The sequence below is a fragment of the Notolabrus celidotus genome, chromosome 3 (genome assembly GCF_009762535.1).
Source record: "Notolabrus celidotus isolate fNotCel1 chromosome 3, fNotCel1.pri, whole genome shotgun sequence".
NCBI lineage: Eukaryota > Metazoa > Chordata > Actinopteri > Labriformes > Labridae > Notolabrus > Notolabrus celidotus.
The window spans coordinates 30119040-30140095 of record NC_048274.1 but is presented as its reverse complement, the minus strand read 5'-3'; the positions used below and the strand labels follow the sequence as shown (position 1 = coordinate 30140095).

General features: G+C 41.7%; 2 protein-coding genes across 11 annotated transcripts in view; one reads left to right on the top strand and one right to left on the bottom strand.

Annotated features, from left to right (window-relative positions):
• The window catches only part of madd (MAP-kinase activating death domain), a 64401-nt gene extending 52886 nt beyond the window's left edge, over positions 1–11515 (top strand). For all 10 annotated transcript variants that reach the window (XM_034680392.1, XM_034680396.1, XM_034680395.1 and 7 more), the window contains 3 exons: positions 3806–3875; positions 6345–6391; positions 8209–11515. In XM_034680392.1, the coding sequence (XP_034536283.1) occupies positions 3806–3875; positions 6345–6391; positions 8209–8322 (231 nt within the window). In that variant the 3' untranslated portion in view covers positions 8323–11515. The remainder of the gene's footprint in view (positions 1–3805; positions 3876–6344; positions 6392–8208) is intronic.
• Positions 11516–11599: 84 nt separating this feature from the next.
• Positions 11600–21056, bottom strand: part of bbox1 (butyrobetaine (gamma), 2-oxoglutarate dioxygenase (gamma-butyrobetaine hydroxylase) 1) — a 29844-nt gene continuing 20387 nt past the window's right edge. Inside the window, exons 4-8 of the mRNA XM_034680398.1 lie at positions 18549–18747; positions 17573–17678; positions 17203–17399; positions 15343–15509; positions 11600–13837 (exon numbers count right to left, since the gene is read on the bottom strand). Coding sequence (XP_034536289.1) covers positions 13677–13837; positions 15343–15509; positions 17203–17399; positions 17573–17678; positions 18549–18747 — 830 coding nt within the window. The 3' untranslated portion in view covers positions 11600–13676. The remainder of the gene's footprint in view (positions 13838–15342; positions 15510–17202; positions 17400–17572; positions 17679–18548; positions 18748–21056) is intronic.

Sequence of the window (21056 nt, the reverse complement as noted above, 5' to 3'; positions counted from 1 at the left end):
TTGCAGATTAATTTTCTTTTCATTGGATATTAGTTCATAAAGTCATTAGTCGGACTCTATTTCAATCTATTTTTTCATAAAGCAGTATTCAGCATCATGCCAATGATTGACTGATGAAAAAGGTCCACCATAACAACATTTACATCACTCAATAATCTGATTCTAATTCCTCATTTCCACTGCTAAAAAAATACCACCTGCCTTTGGCTTGTCACCAATAACTACGTTTACTGTCAATTAAACACATACGCAGACACATCCTCTGAGAGGAGAGATTTTTGATTATCATTAAAATCATGACCATGGTCTTGTGGAAGTTAAAGAATATAAACAAAATATATGTCAATATAAAAAAACTATTTGGGTATTTTGATGGATTAAAAACTTGTGATTCCATGTTTATCTTGGCAGCAGATCAAACTACAGTATAAACTGACAGGAGCAGTGAACCCGTTGATTTAGATATTTTCAGCTCCACAAAATGTTTCTTCATCTTTTAATTCTGCAGCTTCTGACTCTTACCGTTCAGGTTCAGTCTCTGCTGCGGGAAATGGAGTGACATTAAGCAACAAACAGCACTCAAGAAAAGGCTAATGACTAGCTGGTGAACAGAGAGCTACAGTTAACAACTACAGATATTTGTTTCGTTAATGAAGGTGACTATTGAACTTACAGTCATGTAGTGGACAGAAACATACGCTGGATGTGTATAACAGGTTGTTCATATCGAGTTAAAATAGTATTTGTGTTCTTGTTGTGTTCACAGCTTCTTTCAGTCCCAGAGCGTCAAAGTCTAAAATGATAAACGTTTCTTTGCTGAGAGCATCTTGGTTAAATGTATTTAATTTACATTTTAAACTCTCCGCTTGGCCAGATGAAATGTTTTTAATAATTTGGGTGAACCGACCCTTCAAGGTGGATGTGGCTGCATTGAGCCTCCTCTAACTGCCTGCTTTTCCTCACTGCCTCAGGCTCTTTGGCTTCAGTTGATTTTTTTTCACGCTTCTTAGTGAAATGAGTAGAGTGACATACTGGGAATGTTTTATATCGCCACTCTAGCCCAATATGAACAATCTGAAATGAGTTTTTTTCCAACCAGCTCAGTGTAGAGCTCTACATTGTTAAAATGAGCTTGTTTCCTTAGCACCTTTGCTGCAGTTAGATATCTACAAAATCAGAACACATCATGAGGTGTTAAAGATTTTTGAGAAAATCTGTTTCCCCTAACCTGCAGTGGCAGCTTTGTTTAGAACAGTTTTGTGTATGATCCATTCTGTCATACACTGAGTATCAGAAGGGAATGTATCAACCGTGACGTCACCCGTAGACTGTATAAAACATGGACATAGTCTCTGGAGTCACACATCTCATCATGGTTTGTTTGCTGCTGGTTGAAGTGTTTAAATGTTCATTTTGGCCGTCCCTGTTTTGTTCTTTATGGAACAGGATGTGACCATATTTGGAGTAATGTGTTAGATTTGTTTGCATCTATAATGACTGTGTGATCAGTTGAGATGCTAATTGAAATTAGCTGAAGTAGTAGTTAATCAAAAATTAACCAGCCAAAACTTCCTTTGATATTTTTTTTCATAAAACCCAGCATTCAAGTTTTTTTTTAAGGATTCAATGTTGAATTCTTGCAACTAGTGGAGTGGCCATTCAAAGGGCTTTTGACCATTTAAAATAATGCCTCTTTTGAATTAAATATTCCCCATATGGACCCTAAGGGACTTTACACTTCTCATATACAGCCAATACTTTTTTTTTATAACTTTAGTTGCTTTATTTCAGAAACATCGGTCCATACTGGCATAACTAATCTTCAGAAAAATAAAACAACATGAAGACATCATTACAGTCTGAAAATAGTGCTAAAACAAAATGGCCTTCTGTAGCTGCTCTGAAAAATGTCTAAACATAGTGTACACTTAAAGCTAGGGTTGGTAGCCACGGAAAACTAGCATGAATTTGAACGTAGCATTTCCTCAAGACTCCGTCTAACCCCTCCCCTCGGAGCTCCTCCAAAACAACGCCCCCCCTCACATGCACGAGCGTTGCTGCTTCACAACCATATGATGGTGACTAACCGGTCCTCAGCACATCGTTTGTGTTTTGCGTCGACTCATGTCTCACTCGGCGGTAAGGAAACACCAAAACATTATCAAAGTGAAAGTTAAAAACACAAACAAACATGAAATGTACGTGCAGGAGGCGGGCAGTACGTCAGGACAGGATTTGATTGGTTTCATAAATTGGACCCTAATGACGGTGATTAGTTGGTGTTTTCCCAGGTTTACTCCGGCTGTAGATGGCAGCTTTTTTTTCGTTCTTTTTTAAGAACACATTATGTATTGATTGCCATCGGGACATAAAGATCATTTTAACCAGTATAACAAAAAGTGTATCTAAATCTGACTACCAACCCCAGCTTTATTATGAAATTAATGTTAGGTTCAGACTCTCAAAATGAGCTAAATGAAGTGGGAGAATTGACTCCATCATTCTCTGCTTTCATGGTTGTTTCTCAACTAAGTGGCCGAGCTGATGAGGATCCCCTATGTGTAATGCCCATACTATCATGAGGACATCATACAACCTCCCTTCAACAAATCCAAACTATCCTTTAAAATATTCAACCCGTTAGATCTGTATTTGTTGGCTGACTGTTAGAAAGTCTGTAGCTTTAAGCAGCAGGGTGTGTCCACTTCTAGCATCCCGTCTATACTTCATTAAACTAATGTCAGCGTTGCATATTGAGGGGCTCTGGGCCAGATTCTGGGCTTCTCTACAGTAAGACAGTATCAGAGGTGACCTCTCACAGTGTAGCAGGGTTAGCTTGTCCATCAGTGACTGGCCTCATTGACCTGTTCTGCTGTGTGCGCGGTGGTGTTGGTGCCAGCCGTTGTTGCTGGAGGAGGAGGCATGGAGGGCTCTGGGGGACTGAGATGTTAAAAGTCCAGGAAATCAAAGGTGAATCCAGATCTCAATACCCTAGTCAAACCTCTAGCCCTCTTTTTTTTCTCCTACTTCTTCGACTTTGGGGCTGATTTTTCTTGTGATTTTTTTTTTCTCTCTCCAACATTGGCTCTTGTAACTTCTTAGATACATTTTTGATTTTGAATCCACACGAGGCTCCTGCGGATAGCGCCCTCTCGGAGTGTCGCCGAGTGTTTGTGCTCTTCTGTCCGATAATAATCCAAACCATTTCTCTCCCATGCTCTCTCCCCCTGCAAGGAGCGGAAGGTACACAACCTCTGCTGTGTTTGCTTATTAGCAGTTACATCTTCTTGGGTTTCCTTTTTGTTCTTCTCTATCTTTTCTTTTAACTGTTGTAGCTGTTTGGCAAACCTAATTTTGTGTCCTTGTCTACATTTTTGTATGGAACTTCCATGTATGCATCATTTGGGCCATATTACATCTCTGAGCATAACTAGAAATGTGTTTGTTGATCTACTTTTTGATGTTTACGTTCCAGTATAACCTTAAGTTTTCCACCTTTCCACTGAGACTAGTCATGTTGAGTTAGCTGTCTGAGCTTTGAGCAGACTTTAAGCATCTCTCCTCATTTAACCGTCGCCCATGTATGCGTTTGATCATGGAAACTTCTCATAGTGTGCTTTTCTTTTCCTTTCGTTAGCTGTTAAAAGCTTGCACTCCATGTGTAGTTGTTTTATTTTGACCTTTCATACTGAATAAAACAAGTTTAACATGGTTAACTTTGAATATGAAGTGTTTACTTTTCATCCAGTGTTGTTGAGTTAATAATGTTCTGTCTTGTTTTGTTTGTTTTTTTGTTTGTTTTTAGGTTTTCATAGAGCTGAGTCACATTAAAAAGTGCAATACAGTGAAGGGAGTCTTTGTCCTGGAGGAATTTGGTAATTACACCATCTATTGATTCTAGGCCTGTACTTGGCACGGCAGTAACTCAGCTTCATGGCTAATGTGTTAACGAGAGCTAATAAGGGTTCACTAAATTGGATACTTGCTCTCCTCAGGGGACAACCCGACACCGTTGTCTGTAGGTGATTAACTGGGTGATGGATGTTCAGAGGACTTGACTTTCTATCAGTCGCAGGGTTGTTTTTAAGTTTAGAGCAACAAAGAAGAGGTTAAAAGAAGTTTGAACAGGGTTTAGCAACAGCTTAGTCTTCTCTAATCAAGAGAGGAAGTGTGTTACTGATGAACAATTAAAAAAGCTGCTAAAGGAGACATTTGCTGGTCATTTTCGTACTCTTTAAAAACGACACGAAATACCAAAACACACCAAACTTAAACCCGTATTATTCTTTAGTGCCAAAGAGCTCAATCCATCCATCCATTATCTACATACAGGGGGCCACAGTCTGTCACAGGTCTAACATACACACAGATAACCATGTACACTACCAGTCAAACGTTTGGACACACCTTCTTATTCAATGGTTTTTATTTATTTAAATTATTTTCAACATTGTAGATTAATACTGAAGACATCAACACTATGAAATAATCTGGTTTTGCCATAATCTGGATTACAACAGTAGTCAAATAGGGCTGTCCACTGTGTACTAACCCTACCTCTGAACAACACAACTGATGGTCTCAAACACATTAAGAAGGCAAGTCATTCTACAAATGAACTCAAGACAAGACTCATGTTAATTAGAAACCATTCCAGGAGACCACTTCATGAAGCAGACTGAGAGAATACCAAGAGTGTGCAAAGCTGTCATGAAGGAAAAAGGGGGCTACTTTACAGAATCTAAAATATAAAACATATTCTGCTTTGTTTAACACTTTTTTGTTCATTAAATAATTCCATATATGTTCTTTCATAGTTTTGATGTCTTCAGTATTAATCTACACTTTTTAAAATAGTTAAAATAAATATAAAACATTTAGTCAAACAAGCGTGTCTTTGGACTGAGGGAGAGAGACAGATAACCTGGAGGGAACCCGTGCATGCACAGGGAGAACATGCACACTCAGGAGACAAGTTTCGAACCAGGAACCTCCCCCTTATGAGACAACAGGGCTAACCACTGCGCTCCTGTGCCACCCAAAGACCTCAGTAGTTGTCCAAAAACAAATTTAAAACACTCACACTGCTGACACTGTGGCACTAGGTAACATGTCTATTCATTAGAGCTCCTGCAAGCACCTAATAATTATCATTACATGGCTGTAATGAAACCACAGCACCCTTGTGGGGAAAACAATCATCATTGAATCCATCAGCTGTTTTCTCAAGTGTGAGTATTTAGTGCTCAGTCGTGGAGAGAAGTCCAGAAAGAGGACAAACAGAGAGACAGAGCAGCGTATGATCATGAACGGTTACAGTAGAGTGCCTCGCTGGGTTACTGCCGTGTCTCTGTGCTGCTTTTGTAATGTTGCCCTCATCTTTGCCACTATGAAAACCTTCATTCTCCAGCAGGTAAAGTGTTGTCACCTTTCTCCTTTCTTATTCTCTGCACAGACTGTTGTCACTCTCCAACCTTTCCATTGATTATTTGGATTCTTTTTTTAAACCATGAGTTTTCCCCCTCTGCTTCCTTCATCACTTGCTTTTCCATCTTGGAGATCACCCCCACACTTCACCTCTCTCATATCATCCTCTTCCTCTGATAGTCTGCCTCTGAATCTCAGCATGCAGAGATCTGTGGTGGCACTGCTGTTAATGAGTTATAGCAGAGGGATTTACATTTCCCAGCTCCCCCCTTCTTCTTCTTCATCTGTCCAGATCTCAGCCTCCTCATCTCTGCTACGGGTTCACAGTTACTAATGAAAAGTCAACCTGTCCTGTGGACAGTGACGGGGGCCTGGGTCAGAGGATTTTGGCCTCTTGTGGCTGCTTCTCTGTGATGTCCTCAAGCTCTCGGCTCACTGGAGGGGAATGGGGTGGGGGCTGGGGAGGTTGTCCTTTTCTCTCCTTGAGTTTTTTTTTTTCCATATTTGTAACTTTACTCTTCGCAGCCTCTTGATATACGACATTTGTGTTTTTATTTGTCCATTTCGTGGGTCATGAATGTTTGAGCAACAGTCAAAAGCTTAGATGTAATGCTCTGCTTTCCTTTATAAAAGTTTATTCATAATATCGGCCTTTGGTGAAGTATTTAAAGAATAAATCTGATCATACCAATTATCAGAATATTGATATATTTGAATATTAACGAAAGAATGAACGTAAAGCAGACAAGCTGCTCAGGCCTTTGTCAGAAGTTCAGAGCTCTCCTGACTGTTGTGTCGGACTCTTCTTGGCCCACATCCCATCTTCCACCTTGTTGAAAGTCCCTCCCTGTAACCCTCACACACTGAGGGTTCCTGCTGCCTTTGAATTCTTTGTTTTGTCTCTTGCACTGACATAGTTCCTGAAACTAAAGAAGTGGTGATCCACAAGTACAAGACGCCCATGGTGAGTCCTCTCTGCTGCTGACTGAGTCACTTAATATATAAGATAAGCTCTGCATGTAAAGGGACAGTCAAAGGTTTGACGCTGGGAAAGAATGACACGGCACCGATCAATAAGAGGTTTTGATCTGCTTAGTTCAGGTTTATATCACAGCCAGAGGTGTCAGGCTTTCTGTTTCAGAACAGGAGAACACATCTCTACATAGAGTGAGGCTTATTTGGAAGGTTACCTTACATGGCTGTGATTCCTACCAGGACACGTTTTTATTCATAAATCAAATATAACTCAGAACATAATCCAAAGTAAGACTGACTTCATTAAAGCTTCATTAGGATGAGAATACTTCTTGGTAGTGAGCTCTTAAACAAACACCTAAGCTCATTCACACACGTACTTCACTCATTAAAAACTATCTTTCAGGGTGAGCTGCATGTGCGAATGCAAATGGTTGAATTCAGGGTGAACAGCATCTTGATAACAGCTTTAGATTACACAATAGATGAAGTGGATTGTTGCCAGCAGGATGCTTACGGCCAAATTCCACCAGATCTTTTTACAGTCTGTCTCCGATCCATCACAGCACCGGATCTGAAAAGTTTCTATTCTAGTCAACGTGTTAACTCCCACTGGATCCGCTCTGTTCGTTCCGGCTGCGTCTCTGATCCGGCAGGTCGGAACGAACGGATCAGAGACACAAGACTTCTAATTTTGACGAATGCTGGAACATGACGCATCAATGTCAACAGAGCAGATGGAGCGGGACAGGAAGTCAGGCACCTAAAAAAGATGAAAACATCTGGTTAAGTTTGAGAATAAAACACTCTGTGTTATCATTAGGTCATTTTTAACTTAACTATCACAATTTTGAGTGGAGGCAGGCCTGGAGTCATCAAGTCGGATGTTTTAAGCGAACCATAAAGACAACATGGACGAGGAGAGGTGCAGCATAATCCTTGATTCAGTAATTACCGCGGGGAAACCTCGGTCACATGACTCCAGCCGTCCAGCGGACCTGCTCCTCGCTGCGTTCCGAAAACGCAACCGGTGGGTGTTGACGGATGACAGAGCAAGGAGCTGGGCTGCAGCGGATCGGAGGCGGACCGGACATGGATCTGGTGGAAGTCCAGTGTTAGTCGTTTAGGGATATTAACAAAAGTCTTGAGTTTTCTTTTACCTTCTTGGGCCTAAGAAAATGCAAAGTGCATACACTTAAAAGGTGATGAGTTTTTTTTCTGTTACGAGGTGAAACTGTCAATAGCATTAATAAATCAACACCCTTTAAAGTACGACATACAGACATACACTGAAGTGATGACTGAGTCTTGTAGGACTTCAAAATGTGTATACATTTGACTGAATTATGCAAACTACAAATGTCCATACAAAGAACAAAATAAGTGTTGCTGTAAAAGCACTCTGCCCTTCTTTAGACGTTTATCAATACAAAGAAAAAGACATTCAAGGTGCAACTTTGAGTTTTATTGTAATCAAAAGTTGTGTTCACACACTCAGACACGTTGTTACTCTGAGGTTGAGCAGAACGGTTGAAAGCATTTTCCTCCTCGTTGAAACGTTAGCAGAGCTTCTTTTTGAAAGAATGTAAATATAACAGCGTTTTACTGCCACCGACTATCAGCAGAACAACATCAAACTTCAGAGAGCCTTTAAACGCTGAATTATGCAACAGACTTTATTCCTGAACTCTCCAGACTAACAGAGCCTCGTGTCGGGCTCTGTGTCTTGTGTTATTTTTAACTTCACAGGGATGTCTCTTCTCACCTCAGTTGTTTTCTCCCTCATGGTTATCTTTCCTCCTGCAGGCACATCAGATCTGTTACTCCGTCCTCTGCCTTTTCTCCTACGTGGCAGCAGTGAAGGGGAAGGAGGCGGAAGGAAAACCCAAGATCTTGTCACCGAGACCCCTTCCAAGCTAGTCCACACTGTGCACCCTCTCCCCCCCCCTTCGGTGTGCCTCTACTTGAAACGGCATCTCAGCTCCGAAACCACAGACTTCTGACAATCCCTAACTTTAGTCTAAGCACACAAACCCGCTCCCTACTCTTGTACATACAAGCCTAAAACCCTTTTTAGCCCCTGTTGTGTAACGTGTTTGGTCTGTGATGTCATGTAAATACTTCCTCATCGCTGTCGTCCTGATGATCATACCAACTAGTTAAATGTTTGCCTGCTCTGTAAGGTCAGAGAAACGTCTCCCCTGAGCTCCTCTCCTCTGTCTTCTACTGTTCCAGCTGCCAAGACCCAAATGTTTGAGCTGATAGGAGATGTGAGGGATTCCCCCGAGGCACAGAGTGCATGCAGGTCCCGTGCACAGCCTTGAAAAGTCACTAGAGTAGACCGTCCCCACATATCTGTCTCCATCATCGTTCTGTGATTCGTGCTTACTGTAAAGTTCCAGTCTGTCCAAGTGGAAACATCCAGAGACCCTTAAGTAGTGCAGGAGATCCCATACTGAAAAAGCTACTGTATACTGCACCAGAGCACCGCATGTAAACGCTTCTTTCAAGTGTTTGAACCCTAAAATAATGTGAGTGTCCTCTGATTACTGTTCTAGTTCTACTGTAAAACTTCTCGTCTGTGGTCTGCTGTTATCAATGCATGTTATTATGAGGATGACAAATAAATATTATATATATATTTCTATATATAGTATTTATTTAATATATACATATATTGACTGTACATTTCTCTGGAAAAATAATGTTACAAATTGTTGATTTGCTAGATGTGCAATACTTAAGAAGTAGTTAGCCATTGCCAGAGCCAGGTTTTCTTAAGTGACCCTGCGTCCACAGGGTGAAGAATGTAAGAAAAGACGTTTGTTTTCTATAGTTCGTGTTTCTCGAAGTGAATATGATGACTTCAGTTTGACATGACTGTTCCAAGTTTGTCTTTTGAAAACTGAATCATGCGTAGAAGAAACAAAACTGCTGCTGTGTTGCTCTCTGTTGGTGCAAACTCTGGAGCATTTCTCACTTAGGCCACACCCACAACCTGTGATGTCACAGCAGGTGGAGCTGCTGTGGTAGATGTCATGGGTGGTGTTGTTCAATAGCTTTCCCATTTTAATTCAGCCATTAAAAGCCATGTGAAATGTGTCTTAGCGATGCTGTCAGTAGATGTTAGTGCTGTTTCTTCTTCGTACGCTGAATTTAAATGTGAAAAAAAGCAAAACAAACCGGACTCACCTGAATCAACGAGCTGTTACATTAGTGTGTAGTGTGTGACCACTGGAGGCGCTCTTCTGTGCATCTCGTCAGACTTTTTGAAGTTGATGTTAATGATAATCAGCCTTGAAATGTCTGCCATTTTTAAACATTATTTCACGTTCACAAAGCTGCTGCAAACACATGTTATCAGGTGCTTGGACCTCTGCCGGGTATGTCCTCTAAATCATCATTCTGATTTGCAGACCAAAATGTAGGATTGAAAACTTCTGTTGCTGCTAGTGATCGAGACAAACATAAATCTAACATAATAAATTAAGCTCAGTAAGGTTTAAATATGGGGACACAACATTAAGATCTGAACTGGTGGTCTTGCAAATCAGAATCCCTACAGGGTGAGAAAATGTCCCAACCTTTAACATTGCTGTTATCATCACGGCTTCTGATTTCAGTTACTTTCTAGTAATCACTGACTTAGAGACGCTCTCACCAGCTCTGCTGCTGTTTCCTGGATTGCGTGATAAGATCTTGCTCCTCTTTTCACCATCAGAGATGTTTGGGGTTCAGTAACTCCACAGGCTGCTATCACATCTGTGCCTGCTAACTGTTATAATTTCTCAGCCTGAGAAAGAAACTCAAAAGTTTTTGCCACGATGTCGAGATGCAGAGGTGAAATGTGAAAATTAAACACTGTTTTGACCAACTAGGATCAAGTATTTCACTCAGTCAGGTTACAAGGCGTGGATAACCCTCCAAGTGGCAGAGACGTTTCTTCACAGGCTGTGGACATTAACATTTTTTAAATCCAGTTTTCAGGTACATAGTGACGCCTTCTGATGGCTTTTACCAGAAATAGTGACTCGTCTTCTGCTGTGCCTCTGTTAATCTGTGCCTGGAATATAATCTGAATATGGTCCTCTCCTTTGTTACCTGATGTAACAACTCAATGACATTTAAAAAAAAACAAAACGAGTGTCATCATTTCCAACAGACCATGAGAAAACGTGATGACGTACCTAAAAATATGGAAAAAAATAATAAGGCGTCTAATTATTATAGCCAATTAACATTTCTTTAAATAAATAAATTTAACATCAACTACTTTGACGACATCCATAACACAATCTTCTGTCACCACAAGTCTAACAATAGTTATCATTTATGAATCTAAAGTTGGGTTTGATGATATATCAAAAATGATGTTTTACAACAGAATTGATTGATTTTGAAGTGAAACCAAAAGCACCTGAACATGGTGTCGCTCTTTGGTTTTAAATGAGAAAAGTGAGGTGGGAAAAACGTTCTGTCACAGCTCGAGTCATGTCGAAAGTCAGAATCCTCCGAACTCACAGCAGCAGTTTTTCCTTCTGTGACTGATCTCTGTCGTGTGAAACTCCTGCAGCTGGTCATCTGATCCTCCGGTCTTAATGTTGTTTCTGTTCTGTGATAGTAGAGAACGGCTGAATCTGGTCCTATTGCTGGCACATTGACTTTCACATGAGAGTGTGTACATGTGTGTGTGCGCGTGTGTGTGGGTTTGTGTGTGTTTATGTGGTGATCCGTTTCTCCAGATCAGCAATATACCAGTACAGTTATTTCACCTTTTGTTTTTTTTATTCCAACAAGCTTGTATTTTTAGTGATTGAACTGTGCAGAGAGAAGTGATTCAGAAGATCTCGATCCATTAATAAATGAAATGACAGACCTCTGTCTGAAGCATCTCTGAAGTCAGTTTGTGATTGGGACATAGCTCTCTGCTCAATTTAAAGTTTTTTTTTTACACTGGATTATTACAGCTCATCTCAGTCATTGTACCAGTCAGCTGCTGTAACGAGAGGGAAAACATGAAACGAGATGTCAGGTGGAAGTATTCCAGTATTTGAAAAAGATATTTATAGAACATGTACAGCTTTGGCAATATAATAAAGTTGTCGCAAATGAAGCTCAGTGCGGCTCATCGTCATTTTATGAAGAAAAATAAAGTTTGCAACACAAGTTCAAATGAAAAACAAGCAGAAGACTGACAGACAGTTGAAGATTTATTGTTGCATGTTTGAGTTTTCAATGACATTAACTTGTTTTTACAAAACACTTGACACCTGAACAACCACTGAACATATTAAGACTGGAGGGGGAAAAGCTTTCAGGTGAGTCATACCTGTTAACATCTGAGCAGACTTCACCTGGTTGTTTTGGCTATGATGGTGCACCAATATGTCTGCCACTTTAATAAGATTTAGTGATATCTAGTGGTGAAGACATCAATTACAATAAAGTAAAAACTTCTCCAAGTATGTACAAGAGCTTAGATTTGCAACTTGGATACTACACCTATCAGGGTTTAGTTTGTCTGTTCTGGGCTCTGCTGTAGAAACATGAAGTTAAAGCATTGACGACTTCAGCGAAGAGGACCTGTGTCTCTTTTTTAATAATTACACAGTCATGAAAATATATTAATAAATAGAAAATCCCATTTTTGCCAATGATGCCCTGATTCCTACACACTGATCGTGTAAATGACATAAAATGTGATGAATTAGTTCCGGGGCAAAATCAAAGACAAGTGTTGCTCAGTTCTTTGGACACAGGAGAACAGGAGGGGAGGAGTCGAATAAAGTGAATAACTGGACTCTACAGCAACAGCCTTTTGGATACATGTCTGACAAAGATACAAAGTGAGTGAGAAGAGTTTCACATTAGAAAGAAAGAAAGAAAGATACAAATTTTGGCAAAAACACTCACATCTCGAGGACAAGAAGAACAGAGATAAGAGATACCTCTTGACCACAAGGGGGCGCTAAACCGCCGTAAACTGGTTACTCACAGGAGCTTTGAAAGTCTATGAAGTTTTGACTATAACCTGCACCCTGGGGGGAATGACATTGTAATGCATGACGCTTAAACTTCAGAAAATATTCTTTTTAAGGGAGCTGGTGTCTTTGTAAAAGAATTAAAGTTTCTATCACCCCAAAATCAACAGAACTCACTGAAATGTTTCTTCGCTCAGTGAAACGTAACCACGTCATCATAATGTGATTTTAACTTTTGTTGTGCATCACAGATTAAGGTCAATCCATCTTCATCATATTTAGTCATAATGAGAAGCTTCAGGAGAAAATGGTTGCTGTCTTTCATCTATGAAATGCTAATTTGGATGATTAAGCCAAGTTAAAAATGAGGTCAGCTTTGATGACACAACAACTTGAGAAGCTCTGGAATTTTCATTTTACATGATTCATGTAAAATGTTCTCAATGCATCATTTTGCCCAATGTTTCAAAAGCCCTAAATTTAGAAAATGCAGTTTTCTCAACAATACAACCAAAACTTTGTTTTTATGTTTAAGAGTCAGTTAAATCAAACTACAGCTACTCCATCCTGCTACTTCCACTACAGCCTATCAGCCCTGTGCTGTATCTTAAGGCAGTTTGAATTCAGACTTAATCTCTGCAGAGTTCAGGGAGAGGAAAAGAAATCCTGTTTGTTGGCACAAAAAGAAAAGCAGAGGTAGCGAGACACTGAAGCAGGAGGTGAGGGGAAGTGAAGGGATACATTTTGACATCTGTTAGACATCATCTCTTTTTTCCACCTCTGCGTATGTACTGGTAAACCAAGGTAAGATACAGACTGTGGTGAGAAATGAATTAGAAGATTCTGTTTGCATGAGGAATTTTGGGAACAGAAAGTTTGTGCTGAATATTTAAAGTAGAGATAAAAACAATAATTACATCATATAATAATCATAAAGCTTAGAACCCAAATGTAGAATGTAAATATATTTTTTTCAGCTTATAAACATGTAGTTACCAGCGATCTGAAAGCATCTTTGAATTTGAAAGCCAGGCGTTTCTCTGGATGTTTGCATTGAAGCGTTGCACACAGACGTGTCAGAAAGGCAGCAGACACTCTGCAGAGTTTTACCCATCTATAGAAAAGCATCCTTACCCTCAATCATTGACAGAATTTCATATGATTTGATGCTCGACTAGAGTCAGAGATTCAGCTCTCCATCTGTTGTCAGATGAATATCTTTGCACTTTGCCCTCTGAATAAGGATCAGCTGATCTCGTACTTTGAAGCCACTTTAAACACAGTTTAGACGCTTCATGCATTCTCGCTGACGGAGCTACGGAGTATCCGGAGGCGAGACATGACTTCGTCCCAGTCCAGGTAAGCTCCCTCCAGGTGTCTCAACCTATCCGGCCTGCTGATGTAACTCCTCCGCCCGTGCAGCAGACGCCAGTTATCAAAGGTCACGATGTCACCTGAAACAAAAACACACAGAGATCAGGAATAAAGTCTGGTTGAAACTTTTAGCGTTGCAAAACATTGTATTTAGTTTCCTGGCTCTGACCTCATCACTCCTCATAGGTTTATTTTACTTCCTGAATTTAAGGTGATGAGATTATATCTTCAACCCTCTCGTTGGAGCCTGCAGTTATACAGGGTATACCAGGGTTTTAAAATTTGAAATCCTGCAGCTTTATAGACCGCCACATTGTGAGGATACACTTGTTAGGTGATTGTAAGAGTGATGCATGTTGTGTGAAATCAGCGCAGCTTGAGTTTCCTAGCTGATCTACCTTGCAGATGACGCACCAGTTGGTAGATATCTGAGGCCTCGTGCTTCAAACTAAATGTCTACCATCCTGACTTGCTTCAGTTTCTGGTGCTGTCAAGCTCTGGATTCTGACACAGCACTTGTGCTGCAGATTACTAAATACATTTGCAGACAAACCCCTCAAAACTTTGAATAATTGGTCCTTGATCCCTACGACCCCCAACAGGATGAGAAGTATAGATAATTAATGGATGATGAGTCAGATGTCGAAAAGCAGCAGACAAAAGCAGGCGTGTCATTTCTATCCATCCATTATGTCTGCCCATCTTCAGCTCTGTGAGTTTAAGTTACCGTCTCTAGATTACGTTTGATGCTTCTACTTTATTTGAAATTTGAATCTCATGGCAGAGGACTTGTATTTCATCTCCAGGGGTGTATGAACGATATCATTAAAGAGGCTTAAGCTGCATATCCTGGGAGATATGTCATCCATCTTTTATGATGATAATAAAAAAACACATTATTCCAGGGTGCAAAAACTCAAATCTTAGTGTATTAATGTAGAAGTCTTGTCTCAGTCTCCTACCACTTCCAGATTCACTTCAGGGAGGATGGAGGGGGGGGGGGGGGGGGGGGGGGGGGGGGGTGTGTCTCTAAGTGGCTCTTTGCCCACTCTTGAGTTACTTGTAGCATTCATGCTGTCGGTCACGACTTACAAACAGGTCTGTTTGAGTCACGCTGAATCCTTCACGTCACTACAAGGACGCTCCATCAGGATGGATGATTTCAAGCATGGAGGTTTGAACCCTGTGTGCTGCTGTCTCCTTACTAAGCACGTCCCCTCTGCCGCCCTTTGATGTCTGGAGCGCCTCTCCCACTGTCACTCTGAGCAGTGATTATTTAGAGAGGGTCACACTGGACTTTGGCCATTTGATTAAAGTTACAGATGACATTCACATCCCTGATATCATCATGACCTTGATAACAATAACAAAGATGTTGTTGTACATCACTACACCACTTCATGTTGACAATAAGCCTGAGCGTCCTTCAGAGATGTTTTGTTGTCCTTTCTTCTGCCTTATTTTTATTTTCCATTCTCACAATCAGAACGTTGACACATAAGAACTCCTACTACTCTACTTCAGATAAAGTGCCTGTGTATATCATTATTCTAAATGTGTTGAGTATTGAGGGTTGCACACTTACCTGGCTGCATGGTGTATGTGACCACATTCTCTGGTCGGTTCATGATTTTTACATAGGCCTTTAGCGCTCTGTAGAAGGGCTGCACCTGGTGTATGGGGAAGTCCAGCACCGAGTCTCTGGTGGCATTGTTGTAGTTTACCCTCGCGACTCGGCCCTCAGGATCAACACTGCTCAGAGAGAGAGGGGGGGGACTTAATGTTAAAGCCAAAGCAACAGGGCCATCCAAAAACAGTTTAGTAACATTTTGACAACTGGTTTAAAAGTTCAAATGTTCAAAGTCTTCTTTATTGTCAAATAAACTGAACTGCAGTATGCACTAGACATACTGAGGATTTGATATTGCGTTTCTCTCTCAGACCCTCAGCGTTGATTTGGGGGGGGGGGTCAGTGACCAGGTTAAGTCTGTGAAGGGGGCACTATGGGACGAGGGGACAAAACAGGGAGAGTTCAGCATCCTGACTGCCTGGTGGATAAAACTGTCCCTCAGTCTGCTGGTTCTGGCCTGGAGACTGCGTAGTCCCCTTCTTGATGGCAACAGGTTGAAGAGGCTGTGAGACGGGTGGGAGGGGGTTGCCTGCTATGTGCAGGGCTTTTCGGGTGAGGCGGGAAGAGTAAATGTCATGGAGAGAGGGGAGAGAGGCACCAACAATCTTCTCAGCTGTTCTCACGATGCACTGGAGGGTCATTCGGCAAGACGCAGTGCAGGCCCCGTACCACACAGTGATGTTGCTGATGAGAATGCTCTCGATGGTGCCTCTGTAGAAGGTGCGCATGATGGGGGCAGGGGCTCTAGCTTTCCTCAGCTTGTGGAGAAAGTAGAGGCACTGACGTGCCTTCTTGGTCAGTGATGCAGTGTTGGTGGTCCAGGTGAAGTCTTCTGTGATGTGCACACCCAGGAACTTAGTGCTGCTCACCCTCTCCACAGCAGCACCGTTGATGGTCAGAGGAGCGTGTTCTCCTGAAGTCCACAACAATCTCCTTCGTCTTCTCCACGTTCAGAGAGAGATTGTTGTGTCCACACCACAAGACCAGGCAGCTCACCTCAGTCCTGTAGTTTGTCTCATCCCTGTTGTTGATGAGACCTACCACAGTCAAATATCAAACAAACAAAGTTCACAGCAGAGCCTGAATAAATCTTCTCTTATTATAGATTTTGTTGGGCTCTATTGAGGGACAGGACAGTGGACATAGTGTGAAACTGTGGACAATGAGTGGGAGGTAAACATGTGATTAAGGACCATGGGTTGAAATCAGACCCGAGCCGCCCACTTCATGGACTGAAATCTCCTGAGCATGACGTGGGTTCAGTGTCTTGCTCATGGACACTTCGGCATGTGACTGCCAGACAGAGCTGGGATCAAACCGCCAACCTTCCAATTTATAGACTCCACCCATTGAGCCACAGCCGCCCCACGATCAATCACATGTTGATGGTCTTGTTTGCTTTGTTGGTCACATAAAGGCATCAATGTTGATTTTGGTCCGTTTCTAAACCAGCTTCAAACTCCTCACAGGAGCTTTAAGGAAACAGCATTGAAAAGAGTGTTGACACATAAACATCAGACCAAAGTATGGTTGTTTATCATCCCATCCTACATCAATAATTCTGAAGCTGCGTCTCAACATTTCTTTGTAAAGAAGATTTTTGAGGACGTGTAATTTTTGAACAGCAGATGGCAGTGTCTCATTTCAGATCAGACACGTTCACGTCACACAAACTCTCACACACTGAGGATTTCTATCTGAGCACCATTTTTGAAATTCAGAACAATTGCATGTCAGCCTCTCTGCTTCATGCAGAGTCAGTAAATGTGTGAAAAATGAAAGCAACAGGTGATCTGACAGCGCGTCTCCACTCACTCGATGATGCACTTCTTGGACTGCAGCATGAAGTCGCAGTAGTCCGTCCCCGTGTCTGTGAAGTCCACAGGGAGCGAGGTGAGCGTCCTGAAGGCCTCTGGGTCTTCTCTCTGCAGCTGCTCGGCCATGTGGAAGCCGTCCACCACCTCGCTCTCCCCTCCTTCCACAGCCTGGTTGATGCAGTGAAGAAACTGCACCTACGGCAGTCAAACACGCAGATGTCACACAAATGCTCATTTAACAAACTTAAACAGGATGAAAAGCTGAATTCCAGGATTGAAACAACCTTATAAAAGCTGCATATAAACCCATAAGTGATACCATCTCTGTTTAATGCTCTTAATAGAGCATACAAATCAGATTTACTCACTCCAGGTGCAAAGTGCAGTGCAGGGTAGTCAGTGTGGAGACTGAGCCGTCCTGAAGTATAGGCTACATTGTTTGCCATGTATTTGTCCTGGACCTGCCATGTGTGCCTGAGGACAAAGATAACATTCATTAATAAACTCCTCGTTAATTATTTAACTTTGGCTTTGGAAGATAAGCAGCAACAATTAGGCTGTGAGGAGAAAGAGAGGAAGAGATGAGATGAACTTTGCAGGGTTCCCTGAGGGGGAAAGTGGGCAGCTTCACAGGAATGCACAGACTGCTGCCTCTGAAGTTGACGACTCATTGAGATGCAGCAGGAGTCGAGCACTAATGAGGTAAAGCTATCTTCCATGTTCTGTTTGCATGCCTCGTTTGGATGCCCGGCTCGTAAAAGCGGTCTAGTTTCTCTGATGGCAGGCCTTCAGCTTAAAGTCTGCAGTCTTTTTTGCTACCAACAGCATGAGCTCATCTGCTGGCAGAGGGGAAGCTTTACGCTCCAAACCTCTGTTCTGACTGAGTGCACCAGGTAATTCCTCTGGCTTAAAAAAGCTGGAATGCTTTAGAGTTGTTTTCCTCGTCTCTGTCCCCAAGTAATCAGCTCTGCAGTAAGTCAGAGTGATGAACTCTGGTGTGATGAAAGGCCCACAGACACCTCTGAGCATCTCCATAAGACAGAAATGAATCAAAGCTGCGCATAATTGACTTGTGGACATATTTTCCAAAACATTAATTTTGTAAAATGAGAATCTTAGACCTTCTTTCATCACAATTTCCTATCCGCTTTTTTGCTCCTTGTTCCCTAAAAACAAGATGAAAAAGAGCCTTTTTTTAATTTAACTCCTCCTAATAACACTCTCTGGCTCCGACCAAACACGCTCAGTGGAAAATTCAGCACTTAGAGATTTAGTGAGGAGCAGAATTATGAAACAGTGTCTTGGCTGAGGATGACTGGAGATAAATGGATGAACGTGTCTTACCCGTAAAATGTCAGCCTGAGATAGCCGATCCTCTTTGCCAGCCTGGCCACTTGGCCCTGCTCTGCTGGAGCCCCTTTCAGGTACACGATGCCAATGCGACGCAGGGCCGTGAGCCAGGCCAGCGCCGCCTTATCATCATGCAGGACTTCCTGGTAGTCTGCTGTGGGAATGTGCAGCTTGGAGTCCCAGTAATAACGCTCTGAAATGAAACACAGCAAATGCAAGTCTTCTCATCTTAGTGGAGATTTACATACATATAGAATAGCTTCTTTTTTTTGGGTTTGTCTGACTGGAAATAAGCGGCGTCTGGCGTGCACCAACATTAAGCTTTTCTGTCCAACAAGGAGTCTTTGGTCTGTCCTGTAGCTGTTACGTAAACAAACAAACAAAACCATACTACGAGAACAAAACTGGTCTCACTGCCATTTTATCATATGTTACATTCGTGGTTGTCTTCCCCTCTCCAGGCCCCCGATGGCAGCTTTAGTCCCTGTGCCACAGCATCACTATACAAGGCAAGGCAAGCCTAAATAAGCGTGTGTGTAGCTGTATAGATAAGTATAAATGTGGATGTATCTGATCTCTGTTATGTGGTGGTGACAGTGTTTCATGTGTTATAACCTCAGACTGTATAAATAATGGATGTAGTTTCCGTGACGTCACCCATCTGTTCCTGAGCGCTGTTTTGAAGCCAATCGTCGGCGGGAGCCATATTGGAAATGCTGAACTCAACCAAACCTATTGTGAGGTAAAGAGCCGGGGTTTGAGCCTCCTAGCCAACAACTATGTGTTCCCGTCTGTCAGTCAAGTCAGTCATGTCCTTATTTGGACAAAAACTCGTCATCTTAATATCTTCTGAACCGTCGGGTTAGAAAAAAATTCACCCACCGTACAGTGTGTGCCGATAGAGAAATGAGCTACGTAGACCCAAGCCGTTTTTTGAACCAGGCTGTAAACATGTTTATTAATGCTGCAAATATCGTCTTTTTTGAATTGGTGTGTATGTGGTTTCTGGTGTTTCTGCAGCCAGCCTCAAGCGGACGCTTGATAAATTGCAGTTTATAACACCCTATGAATGGGCTTCATACCTGGAGACCAAAGGTTGCCGCTTGATTATAACTGTGGTTCTGCCTGAAATCTTTCACTTATTCACTCCTCCTTACCTACTGTTTGAGGGCCTCCATAGGGTACTACATGATGACCTCACTGACGCATGAAAAAACATTTGGACACTATGCCAATCTTTTTTTGTTCTCCTTTTCGTATTTTATTTGATGGGTCATTATGATTTGCACACTACTTTCAATCAACTTTTTGGTGCATTAAGTGTTCTAACAACACTACAAGATATCAAAGAAGCAGTACTAAGTGTACACAGTGTGTAGTGAGTGATATGGACACAGTCTAGAGCAGGGGTTCCCAAACTTTTTAGCCTTTGACCCCCAAAATATAGGTGCCAAAGACTGGCGACCCCCTGCCCCTCAAAGTGATATAATGTAGCTTCATTTAGCTGATCTGCAGAAAATGAGTGTACCTATATGAGCATGTGGCTGTGTTTCTTCTGCTGTTATGAATTAACCTACCCTAAACTTAGGAGTCATGTGGCAAAAAGAAAGGCAGAAAACTCATTACATTTTCTATTTTCAAGGTTTTATTTCAAATGTAGCTAGTATTTTTGTTGATATTTTTTTACTATAATGGGATAATTTTTTTTCATATTTAGATAACTTAAAAAAAAAAAACATTCTGGAAGACTTCTCACGACCCCCCATTTGTGTCTCATGACCCCCGAGGCGGTCTCGACCCACACTTTGGAAACCCCTGGTCTAGAGTGTAGGAACAAAATTCCTAATAAAAAAAATCAACCAAGCTCTGTAACTTTCTCTTTATCTCTCTCTCTGTGTAGCTATTAATTGATCCTTCTATCCACTCATGAAACGTGTGTGTGAGCTCTCCCTTTGAGTCAGACTCCATGTGAGTAAACTTCAGTGACTGATTCATTAAGCAGAGCGTGCCGTCAATTCTTTGTTTTGGTGCAGACATAAATGACAGCCCCAGATGGACCCCCTTGAGGATTCTCTAATGGAAGCTCGTAGGTCCCAAAGATACGTAATGCTTTCATTGAGGACACCTGTGTTTACTCATCATCCCATTGTTTGGATTAACTGATAAAATGGACCAGAGCCAGCCAGACGTGCTGCAGGGACGAGCTACAGAGCATGGCCTCTCTGTTAAACTTTCCATCAACACACATCGCTGCTACTTCAAGGACAGGTTTTTTCCACGGATGACATACAGAAGGTTGAGTAATGAATGGAAACTATGTAGGTTAAGACTAAAGGCACTCAAGTGGAGCACACAGTACACACACCTATCAAATTAAACACATCAATGATGTGTAGAGGACTTACAAATCTGACAAAACGTCATCAGAAATGCCTGAAATCATGAGAGATTGATGTTTGTTTTGATAAAGACAGAAAACGATAACTCTGTGTTTCTTCGGTC